At 50.2% G+C, this 20051-nt stretch overlaps 11 protein-coding genes across 11 annotated transcripts; 1 reads left to right on the forward strand and 10 right to left on the reverse strand.

Annotated features, from left to right (window-relative positions):
• Positions 1–87: 87 nt before the first annotated feature.
• On the reverse strand, positions 88–1239 carry TbgDal_III5330 (hypothetical protein, conserved; the record flags this gene model as incomplete). The annotated part of the gene is made up of 1 exon (XM_011774179.1): positions 88–1239. The coding sequence occupies one exon, from the start codon at positions 1237–1239 to the stop codon at positions 88–90; it is 1152 nt and encodes a 383-aa protein (XP_011772481.1).
• A 207-nt stretch (positions 1240–1446) lies between these two features.
• Positions 1447–2721, reverse strand: TbgDal_III5340 (hypothetical protein, conserved; the record flags this gene model as incomplete). Its single annotated transcript, XM_011774180.1, has 1 exon — positions 1447–2721. The coding sequence occupies one exon, from the start codon at positions 2719–2721 to the stop codon at positions 1447–1449; it is 1275 nt and encodes a 424-aa protein (XP_011772482.1).
• Positions 2722–3091: 370 nt separating this feature from the next.
• Positions 3092–5707, reverse strand: TbgDal_III5350 (aminopeptidase, putative; the record flags this gene model as incomplete). The annotated part of the gene is made up of 1 exon (XM_011774181.1): positions 3092–5707. The coding sequence occupies one exon, from the start codon at positions 5705–5707 to the stop codon at positions 3092–3094; it is 2616 nt and encodes an 871-aa protein (XP_011772483.1).
• Positions 5708–5965: 258 nt separating this feature from the next.
• TbgDal_III5360 (hypothetical protein, conserved) lies at positions 5966–7825 on the reverse strand (the record flags this gene model as incomplete). Its single annotated transcript, XM_011774182.1, has 1 exon — positions 5966–7825. The coding sequence occupies one exon, from the start codon at positions 7823–7825 to the stop codon at positions 5966–5968; it is 1860 nt and encodes a 619-aa protein (XP_011772484.1).
• Positions 7826–8276: 451 nt separating this feature from the next.
• Positions 8277–9127, reverse strand: TbgDal_III5370 (hypothetical protein, conserved; the record flags this gene model as incomplete). Its single annotated transcript, XM_011774183.1, is given in 2 exon segments — positions 8277–8729; positions 8729–9127. Coding segments are annotated over 2 exon segments (852 nt in total).
• Positions 9128–9158: 31 nt separating this feature from the next.
• Positions 9159–9464, reverse strand: TbgDal_III5380 (hypothetical protein, unlikely; the record flags this gene model as incomplete). Its single annotated transcript, XM_011774184.1, has 1 exon — positions 9159–9464. One exon carries the CDS (start codon positions 9462–9464, stop codon positions 9159–9161), a length of 306 nt encoding a protein of 101 aa, XP_011772486.1.
• Positions 9465–10690: 1226 nt separating this feature from the next.
• TbgDal_III5390 (acyltransferase, putative) lies at positions 10691–11608 on the reverse strand (the record flags this gene model as incomplete). The annotated part of the gene is made up of 1 exon (XM_011774185.1): positions 10691–11608. The coding sequence occupies one exon, from the start codon at positions 11606–11608 to the stop codon at positions 10691–10693; it is 918 nt and encodes a 305-aa protein (XP_011772487.1).
• Positions 11609–11704: 96 nt separating this feature from the next.
• TbgDal_III5400 (hypothetical protein, unlikely) lies at positions 11705–12289 on the forward strand (the record flags this gene model as incomplete). Its single annotated transcript, XM_011774186.1, has 1 exon — positions 11705–12289. The coding sequence occupies one exon, from the start codon at positions 11705–11707 to the stop codon at positions 12287–12289; it is 585 nt and encodes a 194-aa protein (XP_011772488.1).
• Positions 12290–13825: 1536 nt separating this feature from the next.
• On the reverse strand, positions 13826–14551 carry TbgDal_III5410 (T. brucei spp.-specific protein; the record flags this gene model as incomplete). Its single annotated transcript, XM_011774187.1, has 1 exon — positions 13826–14551. The coding sequence occupies one exon, from the start codon at positions 14549–14551 to the stop codon at positions 13826–13828; it is 726 nt and encodes a 241-aa protein (XP_011772489.1).
• A 753-nt stretch (positions 14552–15304) lies between these two features.
• On the reverse strand, positions 15305–17500 carry TbgDal_III5420 (cysteine peptidase, Clan CA, family C19,putative; the record flags this gene model as incomplete). Its single annotated transcript, XM_011774188.1, has 1 exon — positions 15305–17500. The coding sequence occupies one exon, from the start codon at positions 17498–17500 to the stop codon at positions 15305–15307; it is 2196 nt and encodes a 731-aa protein (XP_011772490.1).
• A 1375-nt stretch (positions 17501–18875) lies between these two features.
• On the reverse strand, positions 18876–19679 carry TbgDal_III5430 (enoyl-CoA hydratase, mitochondrial precursor,putative; the record flags this gene model as incomplete). The annotated part of the gene is made up of 1 exon (XM_011774189.1): positions 18876–19679. One exon carries the CDS (start codon positions 19677–19679, stop codon positions 18876–18878), a length of 804 nt encoding a protein of 267 aa, XP_011772491.1.
• Between the last annotated feature and the right edge of the window lie 372 nt (positions 19680–20051).

Below are 20051 nucleotides of genomic sequence, written 5' to 3' on the forward strand. Positions count from 1 at the left end.
AAGAAGAGGGAAATATGATCTATTTTACAGGGTATGAGGTTGTGCGGCCCCCCTTACCTAGTCACAGCAGTATGGATCAGTAATCTTTCACCCGGTTCCATCCTCATTTTTATCGTCACTCAGAAGACCAAGCAAGCGCTGCCGCCGCCGCCTCGCCTCAGAAACCTCCTGCAAAACGTGTGGTGCGTACGGTATCCTAATTCGCAGTTCACCATTCACCGAGGCGCGTTGTACATTAACACCCGAGGGAGCAACCTCTTGGCTTAACGGAACCTGGATGAGTTTCTCCTTAACAAACACTCGTATGTAGTTCACTTCCACTTGTACGTCAATTAGCGTTGTGGAGAGGAATCTCGGTACCTTCACTGTCAACACAACTGCTTCACCATCATCCGCTTCCTCGTCAAGAGTGAAGGGGAGTTTGGGTTCGTTTCTCAGCAGAAGCCGCCCGTGCTTCGCTATTTCCTCCTCCGCAGTGAGACGCTGCGGCTTCCTTTCCAACTCTTCACGTATCGCGCCGAACTGACTAGACCGCTCACGTTCCCGTTGCTCTTCCCTTTTGCGCCTCTCCTCCTCCTCCTTCTCGCGCAGCATCTGGAGCCGCTCCTCTGGAGTATGACCATATAAACGCTCACCCTTCTCGTTGTATCGTGGCGGAAAGGGGTCAACGCCTCGTGCAACCATCTCTGACTTGATACGCTCCGCTTCCTGCAGTCGCAGTGCCTCCTCATTCACAGCGACTGAAATGTCGTCTTTGCTTTGACGCGCCTCCAGCCGCTCTGTCTTAATTACCTCTTCTCCATCGAGCTCACGCAGTTGCGGCAGCGCATGCACAACGTAGGCACGGTACCCGGCCACCTTCGTGCATGGGTTTCCAGTAAGATGCAACTGGTCCAGGAAAGCGTTCGCCCGCAGGCGCTCCACGCATGTCACGTCCGCCACAAAGTTCAGCGTCAGATCCAGACGCTCCAGGGCCTCACATCCCTCGAGACCTTCGATGTAAGTAATATTGTTCACAGCAAGGTTCAAATATTTGAGATACTTGAGATGCTGTAGGCCCTCGATGCGGGAAATGTAGTTGTTGCACAAGTATAGGATCTCCAGCTCACGACACGCGTCCCCAATGAGCTCGATCCTTTCAATGTCCTGCTGATGCAGTGCCACCTCCTTCAGGTTGCTTAGGCAACCTTCATTGTGCTCCGCGCGACGCCGAAGAAGGTCGGTAGTGATGCGGCCCATTGCTTGTATGAACAATTAAAACAAAGGTCCGCTGCTTATGCCGCCCGCCCTATAAGCAACAGGATACTCTATACCTTGAAGAAGGAACGGAAAGAAGTGATGAAATAGGGAGAACGCGGCAATACCGGAATGCTGATGCACTAATGGGACCGCATAGCACCGCTACGGAATTCTCGATAGAAACTACACCAGAGACCATTACGTACCTCAGAGTGGCGACATGGTGGGGGCTCCACAGCTACTATCCCCAAATGCCATCTGCAGTGCCCGCCGCGCGTCGTCAAAACGCTGGTGATCCCCAGACAACATCGCCTCGTCCACCACCTCAGTGTGGCGCAGCAGCACCGTGTCTTCGTCGCGCAGTTTGTGTCTGTACTCATAGTGTCCCAGCCGCACCAACTCACGCCCCGCAACGGACGCGCGCATAAGCGTCAGGAAGGTGTCCATCAACACCTCGTAGAACGGTGACGACATGGCATGCCGCCGCAGCAGCATGTGCAAGCCTGACACCGTTGAGTCCAGCGCCTCGTGCGAGCCTGCGGGAAAGACGGCGCGGATAGCATCACGGTGGCGGAAGTGGTAGTCAAGGCGGCGTCCGAACACGAACTCACGCGCCGCATGATTTGTGCATGCCATCGCTATGGTTGCTACAGCGCATGAGGGCAACGGAGATCCCAGTGGAAGTCCCAGCACACCATTCACCAGCTGCTCTGTTGCACTAGTCGCGTGCTGCAGATAAGACATCATCGCTGACACGGACCCAGGGTACTCACTACTTACCAACCCGGCACCCATGCTACACAGTGGTACACACCCGTTCACGAGCGAAAGAATTTCCGCTGCCAATGGTCCATCTAACCACGTAACACTCTCTCGTCGCCAGAGCCGCTCCGTCAGCGACTGCAATGAACGGGAAAGCTCAACGTCAGCCTTACCACCCAAAGCGAACGAAAGCGTGACACCGCTATTCCTATTGGCATCACCTCCATCACACGCAGCCGCAGACGTCACGGCCCATTCCCTTGCAAAAAGAGGCCCGGACACAACAACTAACTTCGATGGCAGATCCTGAGACACCCGCCCAAGCTGCTCCAGTGGCGTCAAGCCTTCTCTAGTAAAACCACGTGTGAACAGGAGCATCGGCACGTCAGCGTGATTCTGCGCGCACCTAACCATCGGGGGCGTATGAGCGCCGTCATTTTCCAGGCACGTTGCTGGGACGCATGAAAGTACAGCATCCACATCTACGTCATCCTTTATGGGCTCCGCATCTACAGCGCGCACCGTCAACCCTGATGGCGCTCGTATGCGTCGGTCAGCCAGGCGGAAAGTGCGTGAGCCATACTGCACATCATGAAGGTAGTCACGGTCACGCCCTACCATCGTCACCTCACAAGACGCGGCCGCCCCATTCGCTAGCAGAGAGAGGGCACATGCAGTCCCCAGCTCCCCACTACCAAGCACAAGTAGTCGGCTGCGCATGACAAATTCACAGATCTGCCCCGTACCTCACCGCTCCAAACATCAAACCTTGGAGAGGCAACATCAAAGGAGGATAGGGAACAACAAAGACATATGGAGGAGTAGCAACCGCAGGCTGCAACACTGTAGTGACGGGGAACCAACAAAAAACATGCAAACGCCATGTCCACCACTCACAAGCAAGCTGGTGGGAAGTCTCCCGATGAATGGTAAAATAAATGTTACCCACTCATGCGCTAGCAATAAACTTTACCAATACTACCTCCTTCATGTTTCTCATTTCTCCCTCCCCAACCCTAAAAACAAAATTCACCTGTGTTTCCTGCACACACAGTCATGCGTAGTGGAGCCATGCACAAAATATACTGGCTCACCGCGGAAAGAACAGGTAGGAGAGCTTTTGTCCACATCCCCACCGGCTCTGTAACCAGCCGCTCATCCTTATGCGCTCCACAGCTCGGTGCACGGCCAGTCGCGCATGAGGAAGCGGATTCAATCGGAAGAATTCGTCGAACTCCTTAGCATATGCTTCACCCGTGAGTGAAGAGCCAACAGCTTCCACGATGGCCTGAATCCGAAACGTTCCGCTTCCCCACTGCTTCTCGATTCCCTGGAAGTGCTTCTTGAACAGCGACCAGACATAGCCATTTGGAAGAGAGGGGCTTCCCGCCATCGCAGAAAATATCACACCACCATACTGTGACCGGATACCGTCGTTATAGATACAGCGCTTCGCAATACCCTCGACAAATTCGGCATCCTCGGCATAGCAGACGGCTCGCAGCAACGAGCGGCATAACTCTACGTTGTCATGAGCCTCCGCAAACCGATTCCACACAGTCTGCGCACGTGCCGAAGTTTCCCCGGGTCCTAAGCGTATATACGCTGCCAGGGACATGGTAAGCGTGTCGGCGGTATACGTCGACCCTCCCAGATAAGCATCTGCTTCCTTCAGTGCCCACTCAACTGCTGGCAGCGCGAGTGCCTCCTTTGCAGACAGGCAATGAAGTGCCGTGGAAATGCATGCGTTGATAAAGAAGGCACGCTGCAGGCGCTCCTCTGCCGTACACGGTTCTGTCGAAACAAGCTTCGTCGCCACAACCATAATCTGGTACATTAGATTGTGTCGCAGCTCCCGCCGCACGTTGCCATCTTCCACGAATCCAAGGAAGTCATTCATATCGTGGTAGTACTCCTGCCACACTCCCGCATTCAACTCTCGCTCTGTGAGGACGCACCGGAGGATAGACAAACGCTCCACGTCATCATTTCCCATGTACACGGACGCCAGTGTGTCTGCAATCAAACCACAACGGTCAGGGATGGTAAGAGACTTGTATGCCCCCAACAATGACGAGAAGCTTGCTTCATCGTATCTGCAACGAAAGAAGCCTCGCCTCCGCGGGTTTGCGTTAATCCAGGGCGACTGAGCGAGCTCTTTAGGGAGATCCACACGCTGTTCCCCGCTCCCCCGCAAGGCGACACGGTGGCTGGTCCCATTGGCGCCTTCCAACACCACAGGCACACACCATAGAGTACTCCTCCGCTCAGTCGCAGAGGCAAATTGACAAGGCTCTTGGCGCAGTATAACTACGCCAGACGATGGGCGGCTGACGTGGACAAGAGGGAAACCCATCTGTGTTGTGAAAGAATCCATCGCCTCCGTCAGTGGGACCCCAGAGGACTCTTCCAGTGCCTCCCACAGTTGTTTCGTCGTTGTTGCGCCATAGCGATGCTTTTTGATGTAATGGGCCACCGAAGATGCCCACTTCTCGCCTAGGAACGCCTCTAGCATGTGCACCAGACCCATCCCCTTGTCGTAGCTAATCGCGTCGAATATCTGAGTAATCTCCGCGGGATCGCAGATGGGAACTTCCACAGGATGACTGTGCTCGTACATGTCACTTATCAGTGCGCTCGCCACACTTGCGTTGGCGTCCTCGTTGGCCCTCCATGCCGGCTGTAATTGGTGGGCAGCGTCATAGCCACACCACGAGGCAAATCCCTCCTTCAGCCATAGTCCTTCCCACCAGTTGACGGTCACCAGGTTGCCAAACCAGTTGTGCGACACCTCGTGGCAGATCAACTCCGCGGCACCCTTCAGTGCTGCAACACTGGACGTTTCTTCATCCACCAAAATGGCCTCCACGCAGGCAATGCAACCCCAGTTTTCCATCCCCCCGATTGGAAAGTCCGGTACGGCGACGACATCTAACTTGGGTAGGGGGTACTTGCAATCAAAGAACTTCTCGAAGTACTCCAATGCAAAGGCGGTAGTGCGGAGTGCGAATGCTGCGCGCTGCAGCTTTCCAGGTACTGTGTAGACCCTTATCGGTATGCCACAGGTTGTGGTACCGATGTGTTCCAGTTCCCCCACGAAACACGCGGTGAGATATGGAGGCACTGCGGGCACCATCTCAAAATCATAGGTCACGACATTGGACTCCACCTTCTTCGCACGGAGCGGACCGTTCGACAGCACCGTGTAGTTTTCCATGTCGCACGGAAGGGACACACGGAGCTTGAAGTCTGCACGGGCTGCCGGCTCGTCCTGACAGATGTAAAAGCAGCGCGCTGCTGTCGGCTCAAAATGCGTAGCAGCCATGCGGTGCTCCGTGCCGTCACCAGTTTTGAAGCACACACGGTAAAAGCCCCTCATTTCCTCTCGAATTTCTTGCGTGTAGCTGAACGTCACCGTGTACTCCTCCGCAGTTTCACCACTCAGCTGCAACTGCAAGGTGCTGGCCTCTTGGTTGTGCCCCACAATTGTCGCCCCACACACCTCGTGAATAACCATCGTTGAGTTGTAATGCAACTGCAGCTCCTTTGATCCTTCCACATCAGCCGCCCTTCGCAGTACAATTGTTTCCTTCCCATCGTACTTCCAACCTGCGAGGTCTACGCTGACGTGCAAGTCGTAGGACACAGGGACGAAGGGGTTACGTAACTTCACCGTATTCGCGGCATCTGAGGGGAGAGTTGGCATGTTAAACCCTTGATTGATAACTTGTTAACTTGTCTGAAAAGTGAGAAAGCGCAAGGTTGCAATCAGTGAGGACAACACGCGGCAGGAGGGGGGAGGGTTCGAGTTGCGAAAGAGGTGTGACAGGGCACAGAACGACCTCCTACAGCACGCAGTACAATCAAAGCGAAAAGGGATTTACACGGTGTAGAGCAATAGAGTTGAACTCGTTTTGGAGTGGTGTTGTTGCAGATTTGTAGCTGTTGTTAACAAAATGTGGGCCTACAAAGGCTTTTCGTTGTTTGTGTATTCGACTAGTTTTTCTGAAAGAAGCCTTATCTGGCTCTGAAATGCGTTACGCATTCTCTCTGTTTCGTCGTGTTGCTGTTGTTGAATAGCTTCTAAACGGTGTATTTTCTTTTGTGAGCTCTCTATAATCGAACATTTATTCGCTAATTCAAGAAGTACGCAGTTCATTTGTGTATGGTAGCATATGGCAGATAGATCCGTGGAGTAAAGTGCCTGCAAAACTTCGTTTTCATCTAATATTGTTGGGGCTGCTGTAACTATATTTTGTTGAATCTCTTCCCGTGGCTGTGCATACGACATGTTGGGCAACCACATCCCTTTGTGCGTATGATTATCTGAGACATATGCTGAGGCAGTATTGCAATTCTGTACCCTTTTTGCGAATGATTCAGTGAATTCAGCAATGTGTTGTAGGACCGTTCGCAAGGGGCTTGGAAGGATGCTACTTGTTAGTTCCCTCAGCAACTCTGCAAGCTTCCCCATCGCCCCTTGCAGATGGTCTGAAGCCCCACAGCCTTGCCACCAAAACCTTTCAAGTGCTATCATCCACTCAACTGAATCGTAGCTCTCTTGACTCATAACCGTGTGAGAGTCCGAACAGATGAATCGGACCGAATTGACTACACCACGTACGGCGGCTAGGGCCTCCATGATAGAATGTGTCATCGTTTCCACTAGAGTAGGCTTGCCAGCATTCGCATTTCCATTTTGATTACCACCACCCATCATGAAACAGGCATCGACAAGAAGTCGAGCATGCTCTAACAAAAGTGTTAGCCACCGTTCAACGCTGGATAGAATTTGGTTTTGCGTGATCAATACCTCTGTCATTGTCTCGTCGGAGGGAGTGGGATTGGCCAACGCAACCTCCAACTTCTCAGCGTGCCTCAAGAGGGAGGTTTTCTGCTCAATGTGTACACCCAGTAGTGTAATAAGCCGATCCTTGTAGCAGCGTATGTTGCCGGACGTGGTCGACGCCAGGTGTGAGCCGAATGAATCGCGGAGGGAGGTGACAAGGACGGATATCGCCTCCATCAGCGTTTTAAAGGAACTGATGACCGCCCTAACCGTGCCTCTCGCGAGGTTTCCACTAACTTCGTGCGGTACGGTCGTTTGATACTCCTGTCTCAGCGAAGGCACAACGGTAAGGGAAGTCCCACTTTGGCGGTTACGGCACTGCACTGGCTGCCGCGACAGGGTGAAAAAGTGATGGCAAAAATTAACTAGCGCCTTCTGAGTGACATAATCCACATTGAGTTGCTCATGTGCCTGCTTCATTGCGTCCGCCAGGCTGCGCAGTTCCATGATCTCTGCTTGCAGCACCTGTAGTTCGGCCTTCTGTTGGCTGCATTGCGTTTCCCATTCCCGTTTGTGGGTTTCATAGTTTGACTGCAATTCAAAGAGCTGCTTGTGAACATTTTCATTCTCCAAGACGATTTTCTCTTGATCCTCAGGGGACAAGTTAATTCCAGTTGACGCAGCACTGGTGGACGACACCTTCTTTGCGTTTAACAAGCCATCAGTTCCATCTGCGCCTGAGACGAACGACGAGAGGCCCTTCCACGACGTTTTGCTGGTTGCAACAGCTTGTTTGAGCTTGCGTTCTGCTTCAAGTTCCACTGTCTTTAGTTTCCGTTGTAGATTTTTATTTTCCTCCTGCACCCGAGCGAGCTCTTCCCTGATGCTCGTCATCTGCTGCCGCAGCTGTTCGTTTTGTTGCTCCAAAACCTGCTTCTGTTTCGTCACCGTAACAACTGCCTTCTTGAGAAGCGATATTTTTGTTTCGGCATCACTGTTGGCCATCATGGCCGCAACTTCCTCCTTCGTCGACATCCTATCGAAGGAAGTTAATTTGATAATACAAGGTGCACGAACAAAGCAAGGATAAACAAAGAAAATACAAGACAGACCTTAACAAGATCCTTACCTCCGTAAAATAAAGAGAAGAAAAAGTGAAGATATGAAAATATGGGAATGGGAGAAACGCAAGCAAAACCTCAAGAAAAATTGTGAACGTGCATGGGTAGGGGGCAGGCATACGTCGCTAAAGATGGACGCGTGCCGGAGCGATGAAAACGGAGGCAACAACGACAAGGATGATACAACCCACGCTTAAAACTACGTGGAAGCGTGACAAACATGCCTACCAACCCCGGTTATACACCGGCTTCCACCTTCTCTCCGCAGTAAGGTCACAAAAGCGCCGTCCTTTACTTTGCTTCGGTGATGTGTTTTCAAGACTGTTGCACCCGATAGGTGAAAGCGGTACGTGCAGATATGTAAGTCAAACCAACCTCACGCGTCCCTCCAAGATATACGGCCTGAATGTGCGGTAAGGGACGATAAAAACCTCACCGGCATGAACCGTCTGCTCGGCGTCGTCGCCAAGCCTCACTACCCCTAAATCATCCAGCACGACGCAAAATACGTAGTGGTCAATATCTGGAATTGGCAGCACCTCGTTACCCTCGGCGTATGGTGCGTTGGGCACCAACTGCTGTAGCTCAGAGGGTGCCGACTGCAGCCCCGCTTGTCTCACACATTTGCTTATCAATTCAGCAAGCCGGTCAGCCACAACGATCTCGTTATGCGAAAGGTGCTCCCGCAACTGTGTGTGTGCTTCAGCACCGGATTGAGACTCGTAATTAATTGTAAGGGCAAGGGCCTCAATCTTCCGTAATCGACACCGCAGCAATTCACACAGAAAGAATTGTGCACGCTGCACCTCTAGCGCCATGATGTCCGAAGGTTTAAAAGAAGAAGGGAAACGCCAGAGTCGCTTCCGGCTGCCTTTTGTCTTTCGTCCGTGCCGAGTAACCTAATTTGCTCGTTTTGAGCGACAATCTGGGCCACAACACTATCAACGATGGCCTCGGGATAGGGCAGAATATCCGGAGCACACCGCTCATTTTCCGTCGCTTGTATGAGAGACTTGAGGAGATGGCCCGGGGCGGCATGAGACGGGAACGGAAAGGTTTCGTCGTTAGCTGCCCCGGCAGACACCAAATCCGCGCCTCCAACAGTATTGCTAGTCGAGAGGCGAGGGCTGCCTTCCCTGCTGAGAGCCTCGTCGAGTTGATCCTCAAAAAACATACGTCTCCTAGAAATTGGAGGTACAAAATGGGAAAATGACATTCTTGAAAATAAATCACCAATTAACGATAACCTACACTAAGTGAGCACCGCCAGCTGATGCACACAACTCTTTGTGCAAGGTTCGGTGGATGCACAACGGGAGGATGACCCATCCCGGTGTTTTTATGCTTAACAACTGCCTGCCGCCCCGCCCCCGAAAAGACAGCACATCTCCCACTAAATTACCAACTCCAAAACATTCTTGTCCACTGGAAAAAAAAAAGAACGCAAATCGTACTGGCTGATTGACATAAAATTCCATAAGGTAGAAAGGAGTGCAAAAGATGGCCGCACAGTATCTACACGCGCGTACGCGAGCAAAAGTGTGACCCCGCATCGTCAGCCAATACGATCAAATGATTGCTCCAACACCACACCGCTTGCGCCCCACACTGGGATTCTGAACCCCTACAAAAAAAGGGGGGGACGTCCACATAATTCGGTGCTGGCTGAGCCGGCACCGTTCTTTTTCTACTTTTTTCGTCTACACTCGCTGGATGTTTACTTCCCCCCCCTCTCCATCCCTCCCTCCCTCGAAAGGCCTCATAAGGGATTGCATATGATCTCACACCGCTTCCGTGGACCTGGTAAGGAGTATGGTATGGGAGCACAAATTCAATACTTTTCCTTGCAGTCTCACACTACTGCTAGAAGATAAATCAATAATTTGTGTTTGAGGAGTCATGTCAACAATGAAATCGATGCATCCATGAACTTGAGGGAATATAAGGGAGAAAATAAGGGGGAGAAGAAAAAACACTAACAAACACGATCGCTTCGATCTGTGCGTGGTTAGAGACATGGACACGACCGGAGTAAAAAAAAAAAAAAAAGCAACGTAAACACGACTCAAAATGTCTGCTTAGACGAGTACCTGATTACACAAACTGGTGAGTGCACGCCCTCTCTCCACATTCCTAGCTTCTAACCATCCTGCGTAACCAGTTGCTTTACCATCACCTCAATGTGATAAACAGTCCGTCGTGGCGGCCCCGCTTTCCCCTTGGGTTCATACAAAGAAGCAAACAAACAGCGGCATGTGCAGGGGAACATGTGCAACACGAAGCGCCCAGCGAAACTAAATTACAAAGAGCGGTACCGACCTGCGGTTTCGGCGAGATAACCCCCACTCTTTAGCTGTGGCGTACGCTTCTGTACGAAAGGCGACGCAGTCATAACGATACTGTAGGATTAAGCGAACAATGAATAAGAGCACACAAGATCTACTCGAAGAATAGAGTTCCCAACAAATAAAAATTAATAAAGAGGAACAGCCCTTCAACCGGAGTTTTGCTTTACCCTCTCCCCACCTCCTCGACCCCAACAATTTCCTTTAATCTGTTTTCATTTTTACTTTGTAGATATAACGGTGAAGCTACTCTACCATTCAGACCACCAGTTGACTCTACCCAGCTTTCAGCAGCAGACGAAATCTTATAGCAGTGCAGCAGCGCTTTCATTTCTGACGCCCACCACGTTTTGTTTCGTGCCAACCATGTTGTTTCACTACCCTTCTGCGGGAGTTGAAACAGACCGCGGCAGGATGATGGTTGGCGTTATTTATTAGGTAGCTTTTTCCGTGGAGGCATTCCTCGCCTGCTGCCGAAGCAACAAAATCCTGTTCACATGCTTCTGCATAACCTCACGCAGCCCCTGAGAGATATCCTCCGCTGTTGAATCCTCGTTGTACTTGTACTCGCCGAAACATACGTACACGTCCGCGGGGAATCCCGGGATTTCATTCATCGCAGGTGGCCAAACTTCATGGCAGCCGTTGTGCACCATATAATAAAGTCGTGACCGGTGCTTCGTTATCATTGCGAACGTACCGAGGCGGAAGTCCTTTAGTGTCTCTGGTGTTCGGTTTAGGGCACCCTCTGGAAATACGCAAAGGTTTCCCCCTGCGTTTACGAACTCGTCAGCCTCTTCTGCTACCAACGCCTGCTTCTCCTTGTCCACAGCGAAGCTGCCCCCGGTTGAGGTAAAGTAAACGGGCAGGTGTCCACACGTATCGATAACTTTGCCCATGAACGGCAAACTCCACAGCGACCTTTTTGCAAACGCTTTCACATTCCTCATGTAGCTCAAAGGGATGAGCTGTGTAAACAGAATTGTATCGAAGAAGGATGTGTGGCAAGAGCACATCACACCACTGTGGTGAATGCCGTGAGGATCGAGGGAACCTTCCATGATCTTGATGTGGATGTGAGGCGAAAGAAACCACAGCACTTTCCCCATAAGGAGACAAGAAAGCCAACAAGCTATGTTTGCACCTTGTTGCCTGCTTACCCACTTATTGTAGCGCGCAATACGAATGGGTAGGCACAGAAGGTAGAGTACTATCACTACAGTTACGAGACAAGACACGAACCACAACCGCATGACTATCACCGGGCAGCGCCGCTCGCGCAGGAGGTACCAGAACCCCATAAAAAGAGCTGCAGCTAAAAGTAGCCCCAGTATCGTCACGACGATCGCCATATTTGAAGAAATGAAAAAGAAAGTACAGCCACCAGGCAACTTAATCACAAAAGAACCAACCAGTCAAACTATATAATGTAGCTTTTTTCTTGAAAAATGGGGAAGAGAAAAGAACGTGAGCCAGAGGTGGGTAAGAGCAGTAGGTCCCCCTTTCCAACAGTACATGTAAAAATTTCCGTACAAGCATGTACGGGATGTGGAAACACAAAAAAAATTCAAACAATATTAGTGGGTATAAGAATCCAGCGACAAATAAACGTAACAAAACATATGAAGGTCAGTAGCATAAAGGGGGGGGGGAAGGAAAAAAGGAGCGGAACAGGTCCCGTGCGCAATAGCAGTCCCAAACAAATCGACCCCCGCCACGCCAGCTACTTTTCTTTCGCTTTCATCTTTTTTTCTTCCACTTTCCCCACCTTTCTCAATACACGGGATCTCACAGGTAGATACGTAAATACATATATTTGTGTGTATGAGAATATGCGGAGAAGGAGATCAGTAGTGTTAGCTCTGAAGAGAAAATACAATACGAAAGGAAAAAAAAAGGAGAGATGGGGGGGGGGGGCGGGGGGTGGGAGCTATGTTGCGCAGAATCACTTTCTTTTTTTTTTTTGCCGCCGGAACCCTGTTTGGTGCTACCAAATTATGAAAGAGATAAACAGACAAACTACAAATCATTAGTGGGAATGGGTGGGGGAAACAAAGAAAAGAAATTGAGAAATCCGCTGGGGTTATATGAGGAGAACGCCCTTCCTTGTTCTCCCGCACGCACATACACAGGCACACACGTGTATGCATACAAACAAGCATATAAATATGAAAGTATATCTACGCCTATTTTCCTTTCCATTGACAATATTATTATTATTATGCTGTGATATACTTACAACAGCATACGTGCAAGTGTAAGCTGATTTGGGTCCGGTGTTACATTAATATATATATATGAGCTTGTTTGTATCCGTGTACGTGTGTGTACTTCTCTCTCCCCTCTTAGTCTTTAGTTTTGACTTCTGTTTCACTTTGTTTTAACCAAAGGCAGAACGGAGATGAATATCATAATAAATGACGACTACTTGTTGGCGTGTGCACGCAAGTTGCAAAGAAGTTGTGGATCCTTCACTTTTCTTTTGTCTCACCCGTTCCTATTCCTTCATTTCATCCCCGTATTTATGAATATACATAAATGTATTTCTCATTATAATTATCATTTATTAAGCAATATTAAGCATGAAAGAGAAAAGGAAGGAAAACAAGGGACACCTGGACCTTTGTGTTTTCCTCCCTTCTTTCGCTGCGCCTATATACCACCGTGTCATTGACAAGGCCTTCCCGACGCCGCGCTACACACTCCCTTCGCATATCGTCTCTACTTCTCATTTTCATATTTCATTTCATCGCGATTGCGTGGACAATTATCGTTTCGGCCTGAGCTTAATTGCTTTTGGCCCCTCGCATTTATTGCATTTGGCGTTTGTTTTCCCTTTCCTGTTTCATTATTCATCTCTTCTTTTGTATCTCCGGCGGTAGTATCGTCGTCACTCTCCCTCCTTCCATTTCTCTCACTTTTCGCTTTAACAACAATCATAACAATAACAGTAATGATGGCTAAATGGAGGGAACTGACAACAGCAGTGCAAACGAACAGACAAGCAACACTGTTTAGGAATCGGCAGAATGAAATGCACTACCTCTACCAACCGTTGCCAAAGCAGCGAAAGGGTAAATACTTCCTCTTCTAGTTTTGGTTCATTTCGTTTCGCTTCTTTTGTCCTGTTTTCTTTTTTTTTTTTCGTCGTTGCTGACGGTTATTATAAACAAAATCAATAAATGAAATGAAGCAAGGTGCCTGTTCACGAACAATGTCCGTGTGTGTGTGTGGGGAGGGGGAGGAGTAAAAATACGTAAACGCGCGCGACCTTTTTTCCTTTTGAATACACTCGATGGTGTGCGCGTGGAGGGGGAATATCAGACAAAACAAAACCATATGTCATAGAGGCTACAGAAAAAAAAAAGAGTGGCCACATTACTTGACATTGTCAAGTAACCCCCCCAAAAAATGGCGGAAGGCTTACGAAAGGCAAGCCTTTATCACAATAGTAACAGTTTCGTGTAAAGGGGAGGGTGGAAAAGCAAAAAACAAAAACAAACTTAAAGGAAGAGAGAGGGGGAAGAGGTCTCATTCTTTCCCCCTCGCCCTCCGTTGCTCCTGGGTAATTAAAATATATCGTTGGGTAGCTCCCTCATCGTGGAGGTAGCGGCTGACTCAGCACGCCCGAAGCCATCCCGACCATAGCGGTTTTGGTAGTAAAAACATGAATTAGAGGTTGCCGAGGACAAAAGATGCCGGGGAATATGGCAGGGTCGGGGCCGCGTCTGTGCAAGGGGTGGAATAGCCGTGTCACCCACCACGTCCTTTTCGTGGCTGGAACCAAGAATGCAGCTGAAGTTGCGAACACTCACTACGCGATCACCCTTGGAAATCACATTCCCACTGGGAGAGCACTGTCCCGTGGAGTACGAGCAATGCTCTCCCCGCAGGAAGGCTGAGAATTCTCTCGACACTGCCCCAAAGTTGTCCCCGGTAGGAACAACACCGTAGACAGGTTGCACCGGTGGGGTGGTAAACTCCCTGGCCATCACAGTCTCGGGGAAGGAGGTATCAAACGTCCCCTGCGTTGGACTTACCAACATTACGCACTGAGGGAAGGTGGCGCTCAGGGGAGTTATCAGTTCTGAGGTTGAGCCAATATGGGCACTGGGCAGGAGCGCCACAGCAGCCGGGGCTGCTGCTGGTGGCCACACAGCCATTTGTTGCTGCAGTAACGCAAATGGCGCAGCCTGAGCCGTGGGCATTGCCGCGACCAGTGGTTGTGGGTTGCCGTAGATCGGGCTGCTGTACTCCCAGCGTGGTATGTCTGAAAATACACCGGGAATCTCCATTCTTGCTACCCCTTTTCTTCTCGCTGTAAGCTCCACCCCTTCGTGTATTAAGGTGCCCTGTTCTTCAACGAAAACCCACGCTGTAGCTCTCCCGCTTTCACCTCCGGTTGGTTGTATTCTTTTCTCCTGAGTTGCCCTTAATATCAATGAGCTGTCGGCCACGGATATTGTCCCTGCCGAACCAACAGCACCGCAAGACAAAAAACAAACAGGACCACGATAACCACACACAAAAATAAAGGTAAACGAAGAGAAAATAAAGAAAAATGAGGAAATACAAATGGTGCTATGCGGTAAGGAACAATTCAAATTTTTTAAAAATAAGGGAACCAGAACCAAAGGCTGGAAGCACCCCCCTCCACAACGAGTCCGGTTACCGCACCTTTGCGCGGCATGCGGTAAAAAAGCATGTTGCCTAGCCGAAGCACTTAAAATTAGGAAAGGGCGGCAAGTGAAGGTAACCCCGAAAACCCAAGCGGCATGCCGAAATCTGAGGCTTTGACAATCAATTAACATCGGCTAAAGCTAATAAATAATGGAAAATAATAGTGGTACCAAACAAACCCAACCGTACCGCTCAAACTGGTTGCCGCTCCACAATCTTCAAACATTTTCTTTTCTTTGACACACTCCCCTTCCACGCACTGTCCCTTACTACTGGTCTGAGGGATGAGGCCCGAGGTGCCTGCAACGTGGCTTATGCTTTAGAGACGCCAAAACGGTCATCAAGCGAATCTGTTACTTCCTTGTAGACTAATTAGAAACCCTTTTTCTCTTGTAAAAGTAAAGAGATGCCAAGGCAAAGGGTGGCTGCTTTGACTCCGCCACCTTTTCGTCATTAAACAACAACCATTTCCCTGTTTCTTCATCCCGTATATGGCATACATAGTGTCCCGTCTTGGCACTGGCTCCCATGTGACTTATCATGGCGTGCAATCGGTAGCTTGCCGGTCCATCAACCTCGGGTGCAGTGACATTCCCGCGGGAAACCAATTGACCTTCAGAGCCCTCGGCCCTTGCGATTTCCCCCTCAATGTCGTTGCGGCTGAACACGTAATCAAGTGCCCTCTCCACGTTCATGCCTGTCTGCTGCAGCGCGTATTTTGCAATTTTTTCATCAACACCCATGCTAAGCAGTGTAGCGAGCGCCATCTCGTCCACCGGCGTGAGCGCTGCGGAAACCGGCTTGTGTCGCAGTTCCCGCTCATTGGAAGGCATTTCCACTTCACCGCTCTGTAGTCCCTTTCCACGAAGATACTCCAAGTCAACTTCCTCCGGTACCTCTACAAACACATCCCGCTTCGTCACTGTCATTGTCTCCGCGTCGAAGTGTGCCCGACGGAGGTAAACTGCGAGAACATCCGGAAACGTCGCCACGCGTACAGTTTCGTTGTAGGTGACCTGGTTCCCGCACGCACTACAGCTGCAGTCTACTTCAATGGTTTTCATCAAAGATGTTATACAGGCTTCCAGCGAGGTCCGAGGACGACTTGCCTCAATTTCTTCTTCCGTGAGTTTGCGGTTACAAGCAGACCTCCGCTCTGCGGTACCCAGGGGGATGGGGAGCGAAAGACAACAGTCTGACTCATACGTGTAACGTACCTTGCGGCAAGAGCTACACTCAACACGATTCTCCAACTTCATCTTAAAAATATCAACCGGGTGCCGGTTTTGCTTCGCGTCGACACATGAGGGTTTGACGTAGCGGCGCATTTCCTCCAATAGATATAAAAAGTACTCCTGGGCGTCCTGCTGCTCACTGGTGCTGAATTCGGGATGCCCCTCCGCGAAAACTTGCTTAAACTCACGTGCCGTTATACCGTTGGGCTCATCATTGTCACTTATGGAAAATTCACCGGAAAGCAGGCCGCTGGCAACGCGCTCCACCTGGCAACTACGACACTTGTAGGGGTTTTCTCTACAGGCATTCTGGTGCCGTGTGTCGCGGCCGGCGTAGAACGCCTCTTTAAAGACCTCTAGCGACATTAGACACTGTAAAACGCAGTTCATGTAGCACGTGTTGCCGAAGTTTCGCATCCCGGTTCTTCCAGGGCCGAAAACTGGAACAAGAGTTTCCCCACTTTCCGTAATCCGGTTGAAGTCAAATTGCGACCAATAATCGTACTGTATCTCTCCGAAAGTTTTTGCAGTTTTTTTTGATGTTTTCACATCTATGCCGAAGTGCTTCATATGGGCCTCAAAGTGCACATCGGATACTTCATCATCGCAAGAATAACAGTAGAAGTCTGCGCCTGACGGAGTTATCGTGCCAAGTTTGACCACAACAGGGTGTTGCGTGGTGTTGTGGTGTTCCAGTGCATGTCCCCTGCCACCTACTTCAGGTCGCGGGCAACCAACTGCCCCACAGGTCACGCACATCCAATTATCCGTCTGACAACCACAACCCGCAACAACACAAGTCTCCATGTGGCTCGGCGCCGGTGAGAATGGGCTAGGTTGCTGCTCGAGACATACCAAATGTGGACACTGAGGCCGAGTAAACTGCTCTTCATTTGCGTCTATGGCTCCCTGCGCTCCTGTGGAGGTGGCATTCAAGATACTCTGGTAGCATCCCTCAAGCAACTCGGGGGGCGACGAGAACGTGAGTGAGCACAGGGCGCAGCAGATGGCGCTCTCATATTCTTTTGGGAGTACAACGCCAAGTTTGTTCACATCCCTCGGTGCATCATCCTCCTTCTGGGGACACTCCTTCAGCCATACGTACATCGCATGGTTCGAGCGCAGTGAAACGTGCTTCCTCACGTGCACTTCACAGAGGGCGATATGGCAACACATGCACACCAAAACACCTCCATTGTGCATGCATGTCCGGCAGCAGTAAGCGCACTCCTCCTTGTGAACGGCGGACTGATGATGCGGAGTTGTAACAGCCGATTCATCCCAGCAATGGGCACATGCCTCCTGAGTTATAGAAAAGGGAGGCGGCATTACCGCTTTGCGCGAGTTACTTTCAATACTTCACCCCACTCACCCCTGTTCTACTGGCTTCTCCTAGCCACACCTTTTCCTTGCACAAAACTTACTGTATCTCAAGAGAATGAGGGCGGTATCGCAGATATTACGCAGGATACACATGTTAGTTGATATAGCTCATTTGGCAAAATCAGGACCAATGGCGAACGTAACATGCATGCGTTGCCTTTCACAGATAAACCAGCAGCACACCCGATGCGGCACAACCATACAGGGATTTAGAAGCTGGAAAAATTAGAACCTAACGCCGGTTGGGCGAACAGCTCACATCTACACAGGTATGCGTACCCGAAGGCTTATGGCCCTCACCCCTATACAGAGTAGTAATAAAACGGCAAGAAATATCGTACAACGCTGCACGTCATGCCACCGCTGGTAGGTTGGAAGAGGCCCAGACACACCACTGGGGCGGTGGTGAGGGGGAGAGAGAACCTGTACCGTTCCCGTGGTTAGTAAACATTTTCGGTCTTGTGTGACGCATGGTGCGGAAGAAAAAAAGGAGAGGACCGATGGTGTTCGCCGCAGCTGAGCCGCTCCACCGCCCATGCGGATGCATGGGACACACAACTGGAACAGAAATGTCAGCTTAAGTCAGACTCTTGAATAACTGCAATTAAGACACACCATCGTGCGTCTTAAAATAGAGGCCACTGTCTCCTCAGACAGTTCGACATGAGAACACTTCAAGACTGACATCAGACGCGCACGACCCTCTTCTACCGGCGTCTGTGTCCATATTAATGGCCAAACCATCCGCGGCCGTTGCAGTGACACGGACGACGTGATCATGCACCCACTTGCATCCACGCGCGAAAACCCAACTATATGATCTTCCACGCGATCTCGCCTCAAATTTTTCTACAGCACTCCTTTCCATGGATATCTCCCGATTTGCTTATCATGAGAGTTAGGTGCTTTTTCTCCAGTAGATATGCTGCGGATTCCCCGCGTGGTGGTCTCAGACACGCATCGTACGCCACTTGCCAGCCGTTTAAGCGGGTGTTTAAACAAGTGGTGCACCCAAATACCAAAAAAAAAAAAAGAGAGGAACTAATAAAGTTCGAGCGACAAGAATTGAGCACTTTGGGATGGGATGGTGACAATCGCATCAGGTGTAAAGCATACGGTCCTGTGTCCGCAGTTTTCATCGTTACGCCTACTAAAACTCAAAAGAGAAGAGGCGTTTCTCTAGCGCTAAACCACTGATGGGGGAAAAACACAGCTCGTGCCCTCATTGCGCGTTTTAGCGCTGAAGCCCCTCTCCAATATTATACGTCCCTTGTTCCATAACCAAATAGCTACGGTTTAGGACACCGCCAAACCTACTAGCCTACGAATTGGTGAAGAACGGTTTCCTTTTCTCCAGGAAGGCACGCATACCTTCCTTTTGGTCAGCTGTGGCAAATGTAGCCTGGAATATCCGTCGCTCGTAATTTAGGCCCTCGCTCAGTGTTGCTTCAAACCCCCTATTGACACAATCTTTCGCAAGGGAAGTTATTAAGCAGCTGTTCAACGTAATTTTTTCAGCGACTGACATAGTTGCCGTGGTAAGTTCCTCATGCTTCACAACACGGGAAACCAAACCAGCGCGCTCCGCCTCTTCTGCAGTATACTGTTGTCCCGTCAGCACCCATTCCATCGCTTTACTTTTACCAATTAGCCGCGCAAGCCGTTGTGTACCGCCAGCGCCCGGAATTGTTCCAATTTTAACTTCGGGTTGTCCGAAGGTCGCCTTTTCGCTGGCTACAACGATATCGCAAGACATGACAAGTTCACATCCGCCGCCCAAAGCGAAACCGTTGACCGCGGCAATAACTGGTTTCTTAGCATTAGCTACAGTGTCGATACCGCGAAGCATGTCGTCCTTATAAAAGTCAACAAAACTTTTACTTGACATTGCCTTCACATCAGCACCGGCACAGAAGGCTTTACCCTCACCGGTAATGATGATGACCGACACCGACGGATCCGCATCGTACTTCGACACGCTTTCAGCTAGCGCGCATAACAAATCCTTGTTAAGTGCATTAAGTTGAGCGGGTCTGTTAAGTGTCAGCGTCAACACAGCTCCTCTCTGAGAGCACTTAACGACAGCCTCCGTTGCAGAACGTAAAAGTGCACAGGAGCGTAACATTTAATCCATACAGATACACACCTAAACACTTTTAGTAGGTAGCAGGGCAACTTCAAAGAGTTAAGCACGAATAATATCCTATTTTATCGCAAGTAAGCGCATGTTCACGGCGGACCGGCTCTTGCCACACATGTGATGCAAAGCCTCTTCAACATAGGGAACAAAGACATTTCCCTTACCGCTACGTCCCCACCGCACTCAAATTGTCACAGAAACTGGCAAATACATAGGCAATAGTCAAGGGGGGAAAGATGGTGCCTATCGTAGGTCCCACGCAGCTATGCTTTCATGGGACCATTGGAAAAGGGGCTGACCGTTGTCACCATCCACAAATCATGTGAAAGGAGGCGACAGACTATGTTGATATACCAC

Source organism: Trypanosoma brucei, chromosome 3, assembly GCF_000210295.1.
Source record: "Trypanosoma brucei gambiense DAL972 chromosome 3, complete sequence".
NCBI classification, from domain to species: domain Eukaryota; phylum Euglenozoa; class Kinetoplastea; order Trypanosomatida; family Trypanosomatidae; genus Trypanosoma; species Trypanosoma brucei.